This window comes from Leucopleurus acutus (assembly GCF_964270905.1).
Source record: "Leucopleurus acutus genome assembly, chromosome: 4".
In the NCBI taxonomy this organism is placed as follows: domain Eukaryota; kingdom Metazoa; phylum Chordata; class Mammalia; order Artiodactyla; family Delphinidae; genus Leucopleurus; species Leucopleurus acutus.
In genome coordinates this window covers 21,718,845-21,739,956 of record NC_139146.1, presented here as the reverse complement: position 1 = coordinate 21,739,956, position 21,112 = coordinate 21,718,845, and the positions used below count along the sequence as shown (strand labels likewise).

Genomic DNA, 21,112 nt, shown 5'->3' with positions numbered 1-21,112 from the left:
ATATGATTAACTGAATGAATGAACTTAAAAAGACTATGGGTTTGGTTTTCTGATGGCTTTTGGACCTATCATTTTAGAATATTAGTAAATTCCCAGAAGTTCACATGGAGATAACATAGATAGGGGATATGTAGAGTGATCAGGTAAAAAGATGAAAGAATACAACTATGAGATGACCTATGTTAAATTATCATTAAGGAGAAAAACAGGACAAGACTTCTCTCGGGCCTCTATCCTTGACCCAGACATTAGCGAAGAAACTCTGACATTTAAAAGATGGGAAAGTTCTTGCCACATATTCCCATTTTAAATAAGTACACACATTATTACATCTCAGTGTCAAATATCCCCACGATTCACAGTAGTTGTCCAATGCCTCACCTGTGTTCCACCCCTCACCCCGCCTCTGTTCCAACAGTTTATTTACCTCATATGCATCTTTGATGTTCAAGGGTTCACCAAGAGCTGCCACGTGTCCCACGATGCCTTTATTCCACTCTAAGCGGATACAATTATTTGAAGCTTCTTCCAGTGTTGAACCTTCTGCAACGTCAAAGAGGCGGCTAATAAGAAACTTGTCGTTGGCGCTGTCCTCACAGACGAGGAACAGGGAATAGCGGTCAGCGGAGATGAGGCCATGGATATGCAAGAAAATTTTGTGACATAAGGCTGTGACATCCAAGTGGCTAGAAATATCTTTCACTAATTCCAAGAGTCTCGAGCACTGGTCCCCTTCATCATTATCAAACCGTGGCGGGGTTAGAGGCATCTGTTCCTTCTTTTCTGAGTCAGAGAGGAAGCTCACAGTTCCCTCAGAATCCTTGACAACGATGGGTCTAAGAGGTCGATCAAATTCGGAGGCAGAGATCTTCCTGGTTGGTGTTCCAGGGACACTGCTCTCTGCACGGGGACTCTGCTCCGAGGGGCAAGAGCAAGACTCCACGTGGCCTCTGATGCCTTCCTTGCACACAGGGATGGTGTGAACTCTCTCAGCAAACCATGCATTGACCATTTCTCTGCAGAAAAGAACATGTAGACACAGTAAATACATAAGGAAGAACACCCCTCCTTAAATATTGCTACCCCTGAAAGCTTCTAAAAATCCTCTCATGGTAAACTGAGGCAGTAATGGTTCAATCTGTCATAGAAAATAAAAACAAGATGGTTTATTTAAGACAGTTTTATTCTGAAAATCTGTAGAGGACAGTTGCTTCAATGAACACTTTGATAAAGCCTGACTCCTATATACATGTATTTTCAAATATCTGATTTACCACACATCAAGTGTCAAGTCTGCTCCTCTCAAATTCAATTTGTATTAAAGTAAAAGACACTAAACTTAACAATAGTCTTAGGAAAACATAGATATGGAAATTAATTTGCTATTTAAAACACACAACTTGTTCCGAAGTTAAATATTTTTAAAAATTTATCTGAATTTGGCTAGCTAATATGCTTAATTTTAGATAATTGTTATCTATATTGCTATATAAACGTTAGATTTAGAAAGGGAAATGAAAAATATAAACAATTTGATCTGGTATGTAGTAAAAAGATTGTAGATTTTCACTAATATCATCCTGCTAATGTTTGTTTAGATAATGGTAAAAATGATCTCTTCTTCTAGATTACCTATTCCTTGTATAAAGGAGGAAAGCAAAAAAGTAAGCATAACTAGTATAAAAAATTCAGCCCGAGAAAACTTGAATTATCTACGTTGTTAATGTGCCATCCCATGAAGAGACCTGTCTGAGATAAAGCCTTCACAGTGGGTGATGTTTTAAAACAAATACACCGGATCATATATATCCAAATGATTGTTGTTCAACTGAAATAATTCCTCTTGGGCAGCTGTAATCTTATGCCAACTGATGGTGCCATTACTTTAGACATTTTTGAAACTCTTCTTTTGAAACTAACTTCTAAAAAATTTCATAAGCCATATAAGAATATTAGTTTTATCTGAAAGTTAGATCTTCTTTTTCACTGAGCCTTCCTCTCAAAACAAGCAAATAAAACCGCAAAAAACCTAGAGTAATGGCTAACTTCATATATAGCTTATGCATTAGACTTGACTTTTTCCAAAAGTCAAATTTACTTTCAAAAGACAAAAACTTGCTACCACTGAGGATATTTAAAAGAACTGGCCTATAAGAGCAATGCAGTCTCCACTCTACAATGACTTACTGATTATTTTCACCAAAGAGCTGGGATAAACAAGTCTGACAGTGTACTATTTTGGACAGTGTAGGGATACAAACACTCTCTCATCCTTTTGGATGCAGTAGAGATTGATAACACCTCTTCAGAGGGCAAGTAGGCAATATCTAACAAGTTTTAAAACGCATTTATCCTTTGTTCCATAGATTTTACACATGTGGCAAAGGAAGTACCAGGGTATTTATTTACTGTGGTACTGTTTGTTACAGCAAAGATGAGAAGAAACCTGATACCACAAACAGAAGCCTGGAAAACACATCATGGCACATTTATAAATGTAACACTAGACAAAGATTTAAAAATGGTCATGGATACTGATATGAATAATCACAACAATTTATTAAGTGAAAAAAGAAGATCCAGAAGGGGGAAAGAAGAGTTAGCCTTTTTTCAGTCTCTACTAAGTCTTTCACTTATAGAATGTTCCCTTAATTATTTTAGTTTGAACAACACTCTATTGTTTGGTAAATATATATTACCCAGAAATGGTACCGGTCTAGAATGAAATGGGTCAAAAAAAGATGACACAGATATTATCAGGATTACCTCATGATTCCAAGTGTTAGATATAGTTATACATTTTAAAGCTCTCTTTAAAAACCTATGTAGGGACTTCCCTGGTGGTCCAGTGGTCAAGACTCTGCGTCCCCACTGCCAGGGGCACGGGTTTGATCCCTGGTCGGGGAACTAAGATCCTGCATGCCATGCACCACGGCCAAAATAATAATAATAATAATAAACAAAAGTTTTTTAAAAAGCAATGCAGTAAGTATATTGTACACATCTCCGGTGTATACCTCTAGCACAGAGTCGTTTAAAATATAATTGCCTAATGTTTTATAAATGCATGCCATGGCTTGAGACAAAACTTCCAGTGATGAGAACATACATTGATATTAAAGTAATGCTGTATCTCAAAAACTTCGATAGAAATGAGGGGAACATACTTTGGGAAATGCTTACATAACCTCCAAAATCACAGTAGTAGTGCCAAAGACACTGATGTCAGACATGCATGTGAAAAATGTACAGGAAGCATTTGAATAAACTGTTTTGTAAAATGTAAGACAGGAAAAAAGTGATACATTTAAATTAACATATCATGTTATTTAAAAATATGTACATGCAACTTAAATTCTCAAATCAATATAAAAAGAGGCATTTTAACTACTTCCGTTACAAACCTGAAACACAGCCTCCTCTGATTTCTTACCTTCTCATTGCAAAATGGTGATCAACTTTTTAATCCAACCACCTACTTGACAGCTCCATGTGAATGTCTAAACAGACAACTTAACATGGTGAAATCAGAATTCCTAATGCCCCATCCTTCATCTTGCACCAGCCTCACTCCCTGCCAGGTTTCTTCGTATTAGTAAGTAGCACCATCATCTCCCTAGTTATTCAACCAAACGTCTAGGAATTATTCTGGATTTCTGTTTCCTTCAACTCTCTCTTCTAATCCAGCAGCCAAGTCCTGTCACCTTGACTTCTAAAACCCTATAGTCCAATCTGCTCATTTCTATCTCTTGTACCACTTCCCTGGTCCAAACCCCACCATCTCTCACCTCAGACTGCGGCCACAGCCCCTTAACTGGTCTCTCTGATATTATACTAGCCTCCCTTCAATCCACTCTCCACACAGTAGCCAGAGTCATCTTCGAACAAAGTAAACCTTAACATCTTAACTACCCTACTTGGCTTCTCACTGAATTGAGAATAAAACTCAAACTCTTTCAATCCCTTACCACAGTCCCTCTCACCCATGCCTCCCTGACGTTCCTTAAGCACGTCAGACTGCTCCCAGTCTGGAAAGCTCTCCTCACCTGCACCTTGTTGATCACAGCTTCCTCATCTCCTGTGCAGACAGGTCTTCCCTGATCACTCCACCTCAGGTGGTGCCGACACGTTATGTTCTCCCCCCACACTATCTGAATTCTTACTATCATCTATTCTTCTGGTTTATTAATCTGTTGGTTTATTGCCTCCTCCGATGAGATGTAAATTTCATACTTGTCTGTCTTCTTCACGACTGCATTCCTATACTTAGAAAATGCCTGTCACATACTGAGTCCTTGATAAATATTTGAGTGAAGTGAATGAATAAATAAATGACAACTCCTAAATCACCTGCATTAAAAGGGACAACAGTCTTTTGAAGATGTGAATGCTGATATATTTGTTACAGAAAATCAACATTGTGTTTTAGCTATTAATGTTCATCACCCCTTGGATGTCAGCCTCATAACTGCCCATGGCTAATTTACCCTCATATATCCTGTAGGGCCTAATGTATGTCTTAAACAGAGCCAGTGTCCAAAAATTCTTTGTTAGGTGTTTTGTATTATTATATTAAATAGTCTTACAAGTGTTGTATTTCTAGATATTCTCTTGGAGAGATGAACTCAGTATTAAATGACACAGGAACAGCAGACCTGGTATATCCAGTGATTCAATCAACAATTTTTATTAATCACCAGTCATGGGGGAAAGGGTTTTCTCATGACCACAGTATTGATTATCTGAGTCCCTGTAGATATATCCCTGTGTATGGAAAACATATGTTATCATAACATCAAAACAATCACTTATAAACCAACCGTAAATAAAATTAAATCATCTCTCACACCTCTCTCCCTTCAGGCATCCCTTGACGTTTTGCAGTGCATGACCTATGTGGCTGTATGAAGTGGGCCGTCCTTCCTAAGACTAATATCTATCATTTCCTGTTGATTGTTTTTTAATACTTCAATCTCTGCAAATACAAATCACCTGCAGACTGAAATTTAAACTCTTACGTAAGATACAGAATTTCTAGAAGTAAACCAAAGTGATGTTGGAGAACTATTCTAATATGACATAAAGCCACTGATAATTAAGGGTTAAGCTCAATAAAAAAACTGCTAACAATCAAAAAATTAAAAAACAGCAAGGATCATGACATAACAAATACCTGAAAAGAGAATTCTATTCAAATAACTGCATTCTAGATTAAGAAGGGCTGCTGGAAGAACTGATGACATCGTCAAATATTAATTTTAAAAACCTATATTTGGGGAAAAAGACTCTATGATCCTGCTGCAAATGTCAAATAAGAAGTAAAGATATTGGTTTATGGCATAGTCTTGCCAGAAAATTGTGTATTTTACAAATTAGCTTGGAGTTTTCATTATAATCTAAATTTTACTAAGTCCAAAATAAGGCAAACTTACTTTCATAACCTGTGGTTCTATTTTTCAAGATAAAGTTCCAATCAAAACCTTTTCAGGGATATTTTTCGCTTTTAACTGGATTCACTGTTAAGTGCCTTTTTTCTCTAGAATGGATTATTCTCATGAAGGTCCTTGAGAGTGTCACTAACTAGCACTAACTAGGCTGGGCACCAGGGATACAGGAGTGAGCAAGCCCAGACCTCTCCTCCCTAAACTGAAGCTTATATTGTGTCCAGAAGTTAATTTATACACGTACTGTATTCGCTGTCATATGAAGTTATACGTAACTGCATGTGAATGAAGAAAGATGGAAAGATGGACGTGTCAAATACGAGGGTAAATATACCAGATGAGATTCAAGAAACCTGGCTGGTAGCTCTGACTGGAGCAAATCACCTCTATGGCCTGAGACAGGATCTCTATTTTCCCTTCTTTCTCTTCCTTGAGTCTATGAGATTTTGAAAAGTATTTACATTAGTGATACTGAAAGGAAAAAAAGCACCATTTTATTTCAACCTGGTGAGGCAGGCACTAACAATCCTACTTTCTCAATTATGCAGCTAAATTAAATGGCTGAACCACACACATTCTGCTAGCTGGCAGCAAAATCAGGAATCAAATCTAGGTCTCCTATTCCCAGTCTTACAGCCTGTAAGACTATAAAAGTTCCCAGAACACCAATGTTTGTCATGAAGACACTTCATAATGTCTAGCTGCATCTGAAAGAATCAAAAATCAAATTTAAACACACAAGGCATAGAGAGAATAAAATCACTTATAATATACATTCTCTAACTTAATTCTTTCCATCCAGATCGTAAAAGGATGGCACACTAAACCACTGAGGTAAAAACACTGACCCAAGGGACTCAGAGAACAAATGTTCTTAAGGATTGTGTCCTGAAAAACATCTAACTGAATCCCATGCCTATGTTTCTCTGAAAACAGGTCATGGTTTATAAACCTAAAATGATGCACTGAAAAGAATGTATAATAAATGTGTTCAAGAGAAGAGTAATTCTCAGGGCTGCTAGATTTAGCAAATAAAAGTACTGGATACCCAGTTAAAACTGAGTTTCAGATAAACAATGAATAATTTTTTAATATAAGTAGAATCTAAAATTCAAACTGTACGGGGGTGTCCTGTATTTTAGCTGGCCACACTAGTCGTTCGATATTCTGTTTTTCCCAACTGAAATTATTGGAAGATAGACAACAAAGAAAAGGTAGGTTCTGTGGAGCATTCTAATGAGCTCCAGGCTATTAAACCACTAATACTAATTTTATCATTTAAAGAGCACAAAGGATCCTGTGTACCACATTGTGATCCTGTGTTTGATAACTGAACCTTTTGAAAGCTCTTGGATTAATAATTTGTGGCATAAAATTCTTCCTTAAATCAAGGCTTTTCATTTTACTGTCCAAACCATACCATATATTTAATAGAGAAAAAAACCAAACTGCAGTCTACTTATAAAACGGAGGTTGACTAATTGCTAAAAATTCTTGGGACTTACAAAGCACCCCGAGAAGTTGTGTTTTTCAGCCATAAATCCAAAATTCCAATCATTATTCTAGTGTTTGCTGCCAATGGGATTTGTGACCAGTGGCAATTTTCTTCTTCTGAGTTTCAATTTCATCCTCTACATAATACGGGAAATACTGCCTGTTCTACCTTCTTCATGAAGTGCAAGGTGCTGAATGTCTTCAGCACAGTATAAAGTCAAGAATACCAAACTGGCCATCAGGAAACAACTCTAGTTCCAACTATAAGAATACACAGATGTGAGGCTGAACCAATCACAACTTCTCTGGAGGCCGTTTTCTCCAGAGCACAAGTCCTTCATTATAAAAATGGTCAGCTGTATGAACAGGTCATGAAGACTCCCACAACTTCTTATGTTATCAATAGGCCAGTAGGTGATGATTATTAGTTTGGTCAACTCCTGTCATCTCCTTTTGCCCCTCAGCTTCCCCATTTTCAAACAGGGGAAAGACTTCTTACCGCTTCACTCACCACACAGGGTTGATGTCTGAGACAAGTTATAAAATGCATGTGGGGCTTCCCTGCTGGTGCAGTGGTTAAGAGTCCATCTGCCAATGCAGGGGACATGGATTTGAGCCCTGGTCCAGGAAGATCCCACATGCCACGGAGCAACTAAGCACGTGCGCCACAACTACTGAGCCTGTGCTCTAGAGCCTGCAAGCCACAACTACTGAGCCTGTGCGCCACAACTACCAAAGCCCACGTGCCTAGAGTCTGTGCTCCGCAACAAGAGAAGCCACCGCAATGGGAAGCCCGCACACCACAATGAAGAGTAGCCCCTGCTCGACGCAACTAGAGAAAAGCCCACGAGCAGCAACGAAGACCCAACACAGCCAAAAATAAATAAATAGATAAATGAAGTTTTTAAAAAAGGAAAAGAAAATGCATGTGGAAGCATTTCAAAACCTCTTCCATATTTTTAAGATGTTGCTATCTCCTAGACCCTTAGTACTCATTCCAATGGAGACGTAGGGCTGGGGTAAAGAGCAATGGCTGTTCATTTCCTCATAAAGTCCAGCCAAGAGAATCAGAGGAAGTGAGGGGGAAAGAGGTCGTGTTCCAGGGGGTATGGGTCCACAGGCCGAGTGGGTCTAATAGCGTTTGGAAATAGGCTGGCTACATGCATCCTGAGCATCCCAAGTCCTTGTCCAAAGCAGATACTGCAGATTGTCATTTATTATAGAATCCCACTAAGTTTTCCCCCTAGATAGAAGAGTTACATCATAACTCTCCGTAAGTTACATCCTAGCTATTTGAGCAGAAAGAATGAAATGCATGCAAGTTCCACAAAGGTATTTTACCCTCTGCTCCAAGCGCTAATAACTTAGAGACTCTGCTTTCATGTATAAGCAAGTCTTTGTTAACTGTCCTGCAATCACAAGCAGAGTGGCCCTCTTGAAGTCTTTGAGTTGATTTAACTTTTACAAGGCTGTTAATGAAAAACAATAGGCCCTGGACCCTTGAAATAAAGCCACAGCCAAGGGAAATACAATAAAAATTAATGCTGAGAATTTATAATCGATGACAAGATCCTGATGTTTAACATCCCATCCAAATCTTTCCTTCTCTCCTCACCAAAATCTGTTTTATTATCCTCCAGTCATTTATTTCCTTCCATATTTTATTACACAAAAAATTGCTTACCTCAAAAATGAGTTGTATTATATATCTTTTTAAAATGGGTAAATTCAATTTAGTTTTGTTTTTAAACTTTTACAATATGTCTTAAAATAACTAGAGAAACCCTGGAGGGTACCAGAATCAATGCTGGGAGTTACTGCTCTCAGGTAACATGCACGTGAAAACCATCTGTGGTTTCAAGCTTGTGGGTACCACAGCTGCTGCTCAGCACTCACTAAGGAACCCTTTCCCATACTGAGCAAGTAACGAACCCAAAAGATTGATATTAATTAGACACCAGGAAATAAAGCCAAGATAAAAACTTGTCATGAGTTTACCATAAATGTGACTTGGATTTTAAATCTCAACTCTTTTAAAACAATGAATCCAATCAGAAGTTTACTGTCTTAATATTCTACTTTACTGAAGACTCTTGCAGCTCAAACTGTCCATGCAATGATGATTTAATATAAAAATCAGTGTCACGAGGAATAACACTTAACACATTTTGATTTCATGAGGCTTCTTTATAGCACTAACAGCACTGCATTCTCCAAGACAGTGCTTCAATGTGGGTAGAGCACACTACGAAACTAAATGAGTGCATGCACTCAAAAGGCCAGGTGGCCAGGTCCTAGCAGCTGCTGCAGAAAAAGGCTGAGCTCGACACTTCCATTGTCAGACATTTGGGGTCTTTAGACCAGGGTCTTTAGCCTCTTCCTGAGTTAAATTCCTCATGACATTAAATCTATGAGTCTTTGCATTGCTTCTATTAACAGTGATACTGAACTTCAGTAGAAAATGGTGGGTAAGGGCCCTAGGTGGGACAGACTTAGGCTTCAACTCCGGAGCTGCTTCTAAGATAAGACCTCAGGTGCACTATTTACTCTCTCTATAAGATGGAGATAATGGCATTAACCCTCACAGGCTTCTTAAGAAAATTAAGGGAAATCATGCCTCTACAGTGATAGCATAGAGTCTGGTACACAGTGTTTAATATGTGATAGTTACTGTTTTTAAGTTAATTGAACATTGTTTTTTTGGCCGTGCCACATGGACTGCAAGATCTTAGTTCCTAGACTGGGGATTGAACCTGGGTCCTTGGCAGTGAAAGCACTGAGTTCTAAACACTGGGCCACCAGGGAATTCCCAAGTTAATCGAACATTAACTGGAATATATGTTCAAAAGCAATTAATTTTTTTGTAAAAATAAAAAGAATTTATTCATGGGTTTCTACAGAATAATGATGTTAGCCATTATTTCTTTTTAAGCTCCTAGTTTAAAAGCACTAATTTCTCTATAGAAACACTTGTGCAAAAAAAAAAAATTGTTTTAATGTTGGTATTTTCTCAAATTAGAATTGAAAAAACATAGACTCCCTAGACCAATAACCACACTTACATATAACAAATTTTCTGAATAACACATAAAGATTAAGAGCTGAACATGTAGTTGAGAAAAATCACTTTCTATTACTACTCAGAACTTAATTTTTAAAAATAAGTTATAGAATTTGGGGGACGATTTTTTCAAAATATCACAGATATAATAAAACTGTTTGACAACAAATGTGATATACAACTAATTATCTATAATAAAAACCATAGCAATATTTCATAATAACCATAATTCTAAACTGGAGAATGATTTTAATACTTGATAAAACAATGCTTCAACACTCTGCTACAAGAGATCTGGGGGTTAAAGTTGATCCATTTTAGTTCCTACCCAAGGGGGCTTACTTGGGGGAATTCTGTAAGTAGGTTGATGCCTGGGTCTCAAGGAGGTTACCCAGGAACAGTAACATTTGGGGAGATTTGCAGAGTGCCTCAAACAAAACAGAGGAAAAAGTTGCAAGCCCTGAATGGCCCACAAAACACAATGCATGATCGTGTTTTTTAAGTCTCCTATTAAAACTTCACCCCTTTCTCTTTCTCTCCAGTGCTTTTTTCATCATTCATATGAATTAACCACTAAAACCAGAATTACAAAGAGTGTGTTAGTTTCCTGTCTAAAAAGGGATGGTTGATAATTTATATGGAAATGTGCTTTATCTGTAGGAAAAACATAAAAATAACTCACATAAAATATAATGTTAGATATTTCTCCTGCTCTTGGATCCTTATTTTACACAGTTCTAGCTGCATTGTTTGTAAAATTTGACCCAGATCCACCACTCATACTTGGAAAATACTTAAAGGAAACTATTCAATCTAAGAAGTTGATACTCTGCTCCTCTGGTGAGAATCAAGAATACTTAGAGCTGAAAGAGATTTTTAAACTCATTTATGAATTTCTCTGCCTTGATTTCTCACCCCCTCCTACCTCCCATTTTAAAGCCAAGATTTATTAACCTGGGCCAGTCACAAAGCTTGGGACACAGTCGGGAGGTCTGGACGCCCATTCCAATTCCCTTTCCAGTACCTTACACAATCCACAAAAGGTTCTGTTTAAACCATTAATAAAAATTCTTCTAAAAAATGAGAAGGACACAAAGTCTATTAAATCCCTGTTCTGTTGTTCTAATTCCCACTTATCAGAATAAGGGGATGACTCTCAAAGTTTGCAATTATAATTAAGGTACTGATGATTCTCAAGGTAAAATAAATAGTAAACTACTGAAAATCACTCTATAAAAGATAAGGAAATATGTATTAGTTCCTTTAAATTTCTTAAGAACCCTAGAAGTAAATGCTATCATTCCCATTTCACAGAGAAAGCAAATAAAGTACCTAAAGGTCATACTTTTAAGAAAGAGGTAGTTCTGGGGTTGAAGCTTAAATCTGTCCTATCTGGGGCCCTTAACCACCATAAATTGAAGTAAATTTTAAAGAGTTCAGAACAGTGGCTCCCAACCAAGTAGTGGTGCCAGCTTTTGGGGGCATTTGGAAGTGTGTGTCACAATAATCAGGCGCTCCTGACATGTAGTGTCTGGGGCCCAGGGATGTTAAACATCCTGCAATACGCTGAACAGTTTCTCACAACAACAAAAAGTATCACTACCAAATGCCAAACAGCATCCCCTTTAAGAAGCAATGGTTTACTATAATGGAAAAGAATATGAAAAAGATTAATCACTTTGCTGTAAACCTGAAACTAACACAACATTGTAAATCAACTATACTTCAATTTAAAAAAAAAAGAAAAAAAGCAACAGTTTAGAAGAATAAAAGATTAACCTACTATAACAGTGTATCAAATGAAACAGGGGCTGTCTGGGACACCTCCAAGTGATTCCTCCAATAATCTCTACTCTGATGTTACAGTGAGTAGTTCCTTTGCTTCTGGCATGGATTAGAAACAAATGCTGTCTAAAGTTATTTAATGTTCCCAAGTTTTCTCCAGCTATGAAAACATCTGAGAAGCTTACTGGGACCAAATATAAATAAAATGCAGAACTGCTTCACATGGTTTTACATTCAAATTTGACCAAGAGTTGGAAGAGAAATGTTTTGTAATTTTCCATGCATTCACAATCACATGTATGGAAAATGTTCCTTAAAGGAAAACTTACTTGCATCTGAAAGAAAACCTAATAACCAAAATCTATGCTGTAAATATGTAAACCGATTTGTTTAGCAGCTTAGAGATGGGAAAGATTGGACTAGATTGGCATGGCCCAATATTAGGTATGAGAAGCCCTGAAAGTCCAGAGCAATTATGTTTTGAAGATCTGTAGTTTGTCTATGGAAATGCTTCAATTTTGCGTTTTCACACTAATGACAATTAAAACCAAAAAAAAAAGTAAAAGATGTATACTTTAAATTACACTTTAAATTACTTTAAATTACTGGGATGACCACCTTATAATCAAATACTATCCTGCAATTTTAGCAGTCAAGTTTATATTTGTATTTACAATCACACTGCCGCCCAATGGTTCTGAGATAAAGAGGAAATAAAAGAGGTAGATTTAATATGTAAATGTGCTTTCAAGCCAAATAAAACCCAAAAGCTGGTGTATTGTGCTATAGGACTAAAAGTTTCATGATTGTTATGAGAGACCCAGTGGGAGAAGTGAATCATCACAAGGCAACTGTAGCAAAGGCAAGCTGACCTTACCAGACCCCCCTGCATCTCAATCAGGGCCATATTCACTGTACAAGTATGAATGTTGTCAATTTGTATTTGGCTAGAGTTTTATCATTTTATTCATAATTAACTTTTACATTTATTTTGGTATTACAGTTGCATAAATGCTATGATTAAATTATACCTACTCTTATGAATTCCTCATTTAACTCACATTAAAATGAGAGAAAGTCAATACTAGGTATGGCAGATATCTGGAACTTCTGGATGCACTCACATCACTTTCTTTGGGGAATTCCCCTCCCCCTCCCGCCCCCCCACTGACATATCACACTATGCGTTACCTGCCCCAACGAAGTACTGAGACAACCCTATTCTTCCTGACACAATGACTGGCCCAGAGCAGGCAAGTGATGCAAGCAAGGCCAAATAATTTTGAGAGGGCTGATATGGATAAGAAGGTACTTTTCAAACATGAGAAATTTAAGACCCACATAAACTTGCCAAGAAGAAACTTTTCCAGCTCATGAAGAAGTCTACCGGAGAATAAAGCCAATGCAGCATAGGGCCAAAAGGACAGATGGAGGGAGGAAGGGTGGGAGGGAGGGAGGGAAGGAAGGAAGGAAGGAAGGAAGGAAGGAAGGAAGGAAGGAAGGAAGGAAGGAAGGAAGACAGACTGACTAGATAAACATACAGACAAAAAGAAGGTTGACAAGATTATTTCACACCCAAACCAATCTCCAAGAACATCAATCATGTGAGTTAATTATGTACGAGTTCAAGTTGAGTTTTTGTCACTTGTGACCAAAAGCTTTTTAACTAAGATACTGGGGATCAATAAGAATGTCTTTCTTGGGCTTCCCTGGTGACGCAGTGGTTGAGAGTCCGCCTGCCGATGCAGGGGACACGGGTTCGTGCCCCGGTCCGGAAAGATCCCACATGCCGCGCAGCGGCTGGGCCCGTGAGCCATGGCCGCTGAGCCTGCGCTCCGCAACGGGAGAGGTCACAACAGTGAGAGGCCCGAGCAAAAAAAAAAAAAAAAAAAATTTGAAAGACACTGAACTACATGATTTCCTCCAACTCTAAAGTTCAAAGATCCTGTGTGTGTGTTTTAATTATTTCATCAGCTTAAAAAATCAGGATCTGTATATGTACAGCTGATTCACTTTGTTATAAAGCAGAAACTAACACACCACTGTAAAGCAATTATACTCCAATAAAGATGTTAAAAAGAAAAAAAATCAGCTTTTCTCTTCTTATGACCTCAGTATACTTATTATTACAAAATATAATAAGTAACAAAATTATTCAGAGAAGACAATTTGCAAAATGTTAATCTTACTTTACAATTCAGAATCAAGAGAAAGGTCTCAGAGAACACAGAAGCTAACAATGGCACCTAAGACTTCATAAAGCATGTTCACTACAAATGGGGCACGTGGATATCTGTATCTCCATATATATGGCTTTTTTAAAGCTTTTTAGAATATTCATCAGAATGACTCTTATGAACTTAACACTCAGTTTTCTTTACCTGCCTTAAATATTTAGTTGGCAATAAGTATAAATTCCTACCAGTTAGAGAAAATGAATAAAGCACTCACACCATGAAAAAAACTATGATTCAAAATAAAATGAGAATACCAAGTCGGTAAATAAGATTACAGAACTAAATATCAAATGAATGACTCAAGTGGAAAGACTTTCTTCAATTTTTATTCTTATGTTGTAATTCACAGGCACTTTTTTTTTTTTTTTTTTTTTTACTGAGAACCTGATTTAACAGATATTTCCAAGGCCACATCAATCAGTTATAACATTGGTCAACTGAATCTACATCTGTCCAGCTAAAGTAATCTCATAAGAAGTCCTGCAAAGTCAGTAGCTAGTCTGCATTCTAAACTCAAAAATTAGTCATTTTCAACCCTCCAATATCAATCAACTCAGTGATTTATTTAACTACCCTGCAGTCCTTACCAAAGGCTTTTATCCTAAGATGAGTTTTTATCCTACAATTAGCCCTGAGAACAAAGAAAAAGATCTAACTCAACACAACAGTTACAGGTTTAATAAACTGTTAGTTTGAAAAATATTTGGGGGACAAACTAATAAATACCAAGCACTTTCTTTTAAGCCTTTTCAAGTATGAAAGAACTCTTTTCCAAGCATTATTAAAATGTAGCAGGAAGTTCAATCAGTTTTAAGTTAATTCACATTTTCAAATATAGAGGAAGGGAAGCAACTTAGTAAGACATACTACTCTCTATAATCAGATAAGGGTGAAGGTACAAACTTTACCCATACACTTTGAAAGCACTTTCAAATGTTTTAAAAGAAATGATATCAGAGACCAGACTCAAGTCATTTCTTTAGGTGGAACTATTTAAAAAGGAAATTTTGTTGTACAACACAATCAAAATGCTAAAAACTGCTCATCTTTAGGTACTGAAGACAATATTAAGAAAATATTGGCAATTCCAATAGATCTTCAGATCACAAACTGAAAAAAAAAGCTACTGAATTGTACCACAAGCCTATTTAAGTGTTATACTAAGCAAATAGATTTATTTTGAATGACTAATTGCAATGCATTAGTTGTACCACAGTTTTAGGAATCATGATCTTGTATTGGGGGCTTTAAAAATGGAACTGAATATGAAACCTTGAGAACACTAGTGATAGAAGAGCAATAAGAAACATCATTTCAGGGGCTCATACGGATTCTTCCAGATTCAATCCTATCCAAATTCAATCCACATGAGTACTTTTAGGGCACTAAAAGGTACCTTCGAGCTGGCTATAAGGACCCTGGTTATAAGCAATACAAGGATAAAAGGACATTATTACACCAGAATTACCATAATGAAAATATTAGAAATAATATCAAAGCCAGACTGAGTCAATACCCACAGGATTTTATTATCTTCAACACTAGTGACTGCTTAACAAAATATGCTTAACAAAACGTGTCTGAAAATTGTGAGTTTATATTCCTATATGATCACAGAAACAATCATTTTTAAGATTGAATAGCAATATTTATTTTACACCTATCATCTGACTTTAAGATAATATCTTGCAAAAATGTTACAGCTTTTAGAGATGAGAAAAAAATAAGAAAAGACAGAAAGACAGAAAGAAAGAAAGAAAGAAAGAAAGAAAGAAAGAAAGAAGGAAAAGAGAGAGAAAGAAAGAGAGAGAGAAAGAAAGAATCCCAAACTCAGGACCTGGAACATCAACTAATTCACCACAGCTTTGCAGTGTCAAATAAAAGGTCTATCATAGAAAACTACATGCGAGTGTAAAACTTCTGTTTCTGGACTTTGATCCAAGTGGTCATAAAAAGTTGTCCTCACTTAGTATCTCCTATTTCCAGTATATGCCAAATATTCTCAAGCTTTTGTCTAGTACAAAAAAAAGCAATAAAAAGTCAATCATATTACCCCTACAATTCTAAATGATCTAAAACATCGTGCACAATCACAGAGCTGATTAGTAACTAATGAAAGGTAAGTTATTCTAATAAGCTGTCAAGAATAACAACAGCTGTTAAAGTGGCATTAGCACCAGAAAGGCTTCATCTGTGAATGCACAAGCATTAAAGCCCTTAATGAATGCAGCATCTCAAACTCGTAGGACTGCAAAGTTTTCTATGATAGCAAGGGTGGAGGTTTTCCATAGGTTTTAGTTACTAGTCTCCAAGTAATTTTTATGCCTATAGATTATGTTACAAATCGTTCAACTGACACTCTCAAAATTCACTTAAACAGGTTTTGATTGCTGAAAAGCATCTATTTGTGTGCTGCAAGCTATAGCTTTTAAGGAGGTGCTTAGCTCTGTATTTGAAGATAATTACAGGAAACAATGTAATACAGCAGCAATAATTGCTTTCAAGGTCAACCAAAATTCACAGGTGTTTAAATGAGAATTTAGTGCCAGAACCTTCCTTCTATTCAGTGACTACTATTGAGTGCAGACCATTCAGTCTGGGGAGAGAATAGAGAAGCATGCATGAATGTCAAACAACAATTAAATCAAATAAGGTAGAAATAGTTCTATCAATGAGACTGTTTACAGGCACAGATGGCCAATCTCAGTGAATTCAAATTTATTTAAAATCTTAAAACTTGCCAAATGCCTCTACAGAGCTATTCTGTTGCATGGGTTTCCTGAATCACATACAGTATTCATTTTTTACATTGTGTAACAAAAGGGAAAAAAGCAAAGTAATGTGATCTTCTTGTTAAAGCAAACAAACAAACAAATGACTTACCTGTAAAGTTAAGGTGTCTGTAATAAGATTTGACCACAACCATGTGAATCACACCGTGTTCAGCAGGTTGGCCTTTTTATAATCAACTAGTGCCCAATCTCTGATTCTTAAGTTTCCAGTTAATGCCATCAAATATAAGCCCAAACTGGAATACTGTTTCTTGAAAAACCTCTGGCTACGCATAAGACTTAGATTATATTCTTCACACTGACAACTTTCAGCGCCTTGTAACTCCTAAAATTGAGGGCCTGCTCTACTCTTGAATGTCTTACACTTTCATTTTCCGGCTTACACTCAGCATAAACTCTTCTCTCAAGATTGTATACACACACATATATATCACCGAAAGGGTTCAGCCTCTTGTCAACATCAACTGTAATATAAAAACCCTAACTGAAGGTCTAAATTTTACACTAAGCAGTGTACTGGGATTTTAATCCTATGTTACTTGGGAAAAAAAGTAATGTGAAAAGAAATGTAACTTAACTCAATTTATTTTCCAAAAAAAAGTAACTCAAAGTTTTGGCAGGCTCTCAAAGTGAAGTGTTTTTACGTATGAGTTAAAACCTACCGCCAAACAATCCCAAGTTTATGTCTTTAAAAGGGGGGGGGGAGACAAAGGACATTTACGCTGATTTAAAAATAAGTAATTTTGTTCTTTCTTAATAATCTGCCTGAAGAACATCTCTAAAGAACATCCCCCTACACATTTAAAATATCAGCCCAGTTCTCCTGCCCATTCCCCATTCTATGCGCTATAGTTCATTAAGGGCGGAAGAGTGGAAGTGTGCAAGGGTGAAAGCAAACCGGGGACAGATGGCCTACGAAGAGGTGACCTCTAAAAACTGTTGGCTCCCAGAAATCGATAATTCCAGACCTAGATGGTCTTAGTGCCTCACCCCAAACTCGCAGAAAAGTCCTCTTCGAAAAGAAACCACTTTCCATTCAGGGTTTATCCTCTGGTCGCTCCAGATTTAGGATTTTGATAAAAGGCGAAAGCGGCGAACAGGATTTTAAAAGGAGGGCGGAGTAATTAAACAGAAGAGATAAGATTTGCGCCGAAGCCACCGCCTCTTATTAAAAACCTCCGAAAGTGATCAAATCGACACCAACTCTGAACGTTCGTTAGAAGACGTAGAGTTAAAAAGAGCCCCATCTAAGACCTCAAAGTATTACATCCACGGGAAAGTAAAGGAAGACAAAAATCTCAGAGTCCATTTTCAGTGAAGCGTCGCCCGCCGGTGTGACCCGGGTGCCACCCCCAGCACCCGGCCCCCACCGCGCCCCCGGGGAAAGTGGGAAAGACGGGGAGATGCTGAAGGAAGTACCTTGTTTTGTCCCCAAAAGGCAACATAGCAAACGTGGTGAGTTGGAGGTGCAGATCAGGCGGCCTCGACGGACCCTGGACTCCAGGAGGCGCCGGGGGGCGACGACGTGCCCAGGTGAGGCTGGTAACGCGAAGCCGGCTCCCCTACCGCCCCCGCGGTCGCGCCACCGCCCGCGGCCGCCCGTTCGCCCCGCGCTGCACCGCCCCCTGGCTGGGAGCGCCCGGCCGAGTCGCAGCGGTGCGCCGGCGAGTGGGAGCCCAGCGCCCAGCCCCGAACGGCCCTTTCACCATCACCGCCCCGCGTGCGTCTCCCTCCTGGCGAGGCGGCCAGCGTCAGCTGCCCGAAGGCCGCTGCCGGGAGCCGGCGACGGCGAGGTTCGGGCCCCTTCTCCAAAGGGGTGCGTCTGGGAGTCAGCCCGAGTCCGAGCGCAGCAGCCTTGCCCGCGCCCCGGCTTCGCACCAACTCCTCCGGCTTCGGGGCACCAGCCCGCCACGCACTCTCCGTTCCACCCTCCTAGCCCCTCGGCTTCAGCCTCAATTCCTCTCTAAGTCTCCCGCGAACGTTTCCCACGCGCGCCCCGACTGCTCGCTGCGCAGCCGCCTCCCTAAGGACAGGACCCCGCCTCCCAAAGGACAGGCTCCCTCCTCCCCGCCCTCCGCAGCAGGCGCCCCAGCGCTTGGCTCCGGACCAGGAAGAGCTGGCCTCTGGGGTCGCATCAGGCCGCGGGACCTGTCACCCGCCGGGGTCCGCTCACCGCCGCGCCTCCCCACCGCCCTTTGTGTGCACGCCACGAACCCCTCCGCGGAGCCCGTTCGGCGGCGGCGCCGCCTTGCGCGCAAAAGCGAAGGAAAAGGGGAGCGCGGAACAACCAGGGGACTGGAAGGGGGCAAAAGGCGACAGCACTCACTTTGGGAAGGTTCCGGCATGTTGCTGCCTTTGGGCTTCTTCGTGGTCTCGCCCCTACCCTGGCTTCCCCGCCCCGCCAGGGCCGGGGCGAAGAGAGACGGGGGAGGAGCGGAGCCACAGGGAACGCGTTGGAAATGGTGCTTCCGGAGCTGCAGGGAAGGGGCTTAAAAACTGTTTTGGTTTCGCTAAGGATTTTTAGGGGAACCAGGAGGCTAGAGAAGGGCTAGAGGAAGGCCTGTGAGCGCAGATATATGAAAATAATCTTGCTCCCAGGGAAGACCAGGGCTGCCAGCCTGTGTGTGTGTGTGTGTGTGTGTGTGTGTGTGTGTGTGTGTGTGTGTGTGTGTGTGTGGCGGGGGGGAGGGAGTCGGCACGTTCATTTTTGTATTTGAACTTTGTGAGCAAGTTGGATCGAATCCGACGGTTTTTCGACTGTACTGGCCTTAAAGTCGAGGTCTCTACACTGTAACAGGATCATGGCCCTACTTCAAAAGCAAAGGGCCTGAGAGTGGAGACGGTTTAATGGTTAACGAAGGGGAAAATTCAATAGGGGAGAGAGATCAGCCCCAGGTCACGCTCCAGGCCCCGGCAGGGTCTTCCGTGGGTCCTCTTCTTACCTGGTGCCTTTCCTAACAAAGTAAGAGAAGGTAAAGTCCCAGTGATCGTCCAGCCACGCTTCGACCGAGTCCTGGTCCCACTGCTGCTGCGGCCGCGCGGAGCCGGGGCCGCTCCGCTCCATGATCGGCGCGGCTCGTCTCTGCGGCTTGCTGGTGCTGGTTTTCCACCCCAGCTGGGGTCCCTCCCTTGGAGGAGCTGGACTCTGCCTCGAGACCCTCCCCGTTCGCCCTGCTCCAGTCCGGCCGGCTTTCGGCGAAGCTGCTCAGGCACCGGGCCACCCTCCTGCCGTGCCCCGCCTCTCCCGGTCCTCACCGCTCCCAGGTGTGGCGGGGTGCAGCAGCCCCGCGCTTTCCCTGGGGTCTGGCTGAGACTGGCTCTCGCAGTCTCTCCAGTCCCAAGATTCCGAGGCGGCCGTGGCGGCGACTGGCGAGCTCTCCGGAAGCCTAATGGCCAGGACTAGAAGGAAGCCAAGGCCGCCGCTGGGGTGCGCTGTGTGCCGAGCCGGCTCCAGAGGAGTGCGCAAAGGTGACTCTGGGTGTGTTCGCTGGGCGTCCCACTCTAGGAAAGGGAAGGTCGCGCTGTGGAGAACCATCCCAAGCCCAGAGAGCGGTAGCTGGGGATATTTTCGCCCGAAAATGAGAGGTGGTGGTAACCCGGGCACTTTTCCTCAGGCCTGGGAGAACAATGACTGTCCCGCCTCGCTTTCCACCAGCCCAGCGCATGGGTCTCGGAGGAGCGGGGACGCACCTTCCTCGGAGCTCCACCAGCGCAGTGGCTCAAAGCGCCCCAGCCAAGGACCACTCCTGGGTAAGGAGAGTTGGGGCGTGTGTCACCTCAATAGATTTGCAGGTCCTGGTGGGTAACTTCCAACAAAAGCATTCCCGTGATTTAATGTTAATAATAGCAATAATAATTATAAATTAAGTGCCTTCTCATCAAAGGCTTAATTTGCATTAAGCCCCTTTTCCTGACTGGAAAAAGAAAAAGGTAGATTGAAACACAATAATCTCGATGGTTTGTGTATGAAGTCAGAAAACAAGGGCGTCTCCGTACAATTAGGTTAACTTGAGAGTACGGGCACTGCCCAGGTATCAGAGCAGCCAGTTAGCCCAATTTTAAGTTAATTCATCATTTATACTGAACTGGAATTAATACACACACACCACGAAAAAAGTATCTGTTTAAAAGGGCTCAGCCTTACTACCCTGTTTTGTCCAATCCCTATCATGCTTTACAAAAAAGAATTGGTGTCTTCCTTTGCTTTATCCTCATCCCCATCTCCGTGCAGTTTTAGTATGGTATTTTGCCATGACCTAATTTTTTTGGCAAAATTAAACTGGAGCTGTGTTTCACAAC

General features: G+C 40.4%; 1 protein-coding gene across 2 annotated transcripts in view; it reads right to left on the bottom strand.

Annotated features, from left to right (window-relative positions):
• The window catches only part of PDE5A (phosphodiesterase 5A), a gene marked incomplete at its 5' end in the record, with an annotated part of 136,197 nt that extends 116,320 nt beyond the window's left edge, over positions 1 to 19,877 (bottom strand). Inside the window, 2 exons of one of the 2 annotated variants that reach the window (XM_082838478.1) lie at positions 428 to 1,016; positions 19,756 to 19,877. In XM_082838478.1, coding sequence (XP_082694604.1) covers positions 428 to 1,016; positions 19,756 to 19,877 — 711 coding nt within the window. Of the gene's footprint in view, positions 1 to 427; positions 1,017 to 18,232; positions 18,352 to 19,755 lie in introns of those variants that run through there. The other variant, XM_082838479.1, reaches the window with a different exon arrangement.
• Between the last annotated feature and the right edge of the window lie 1,235 nt (positions 19,878 to 21,112).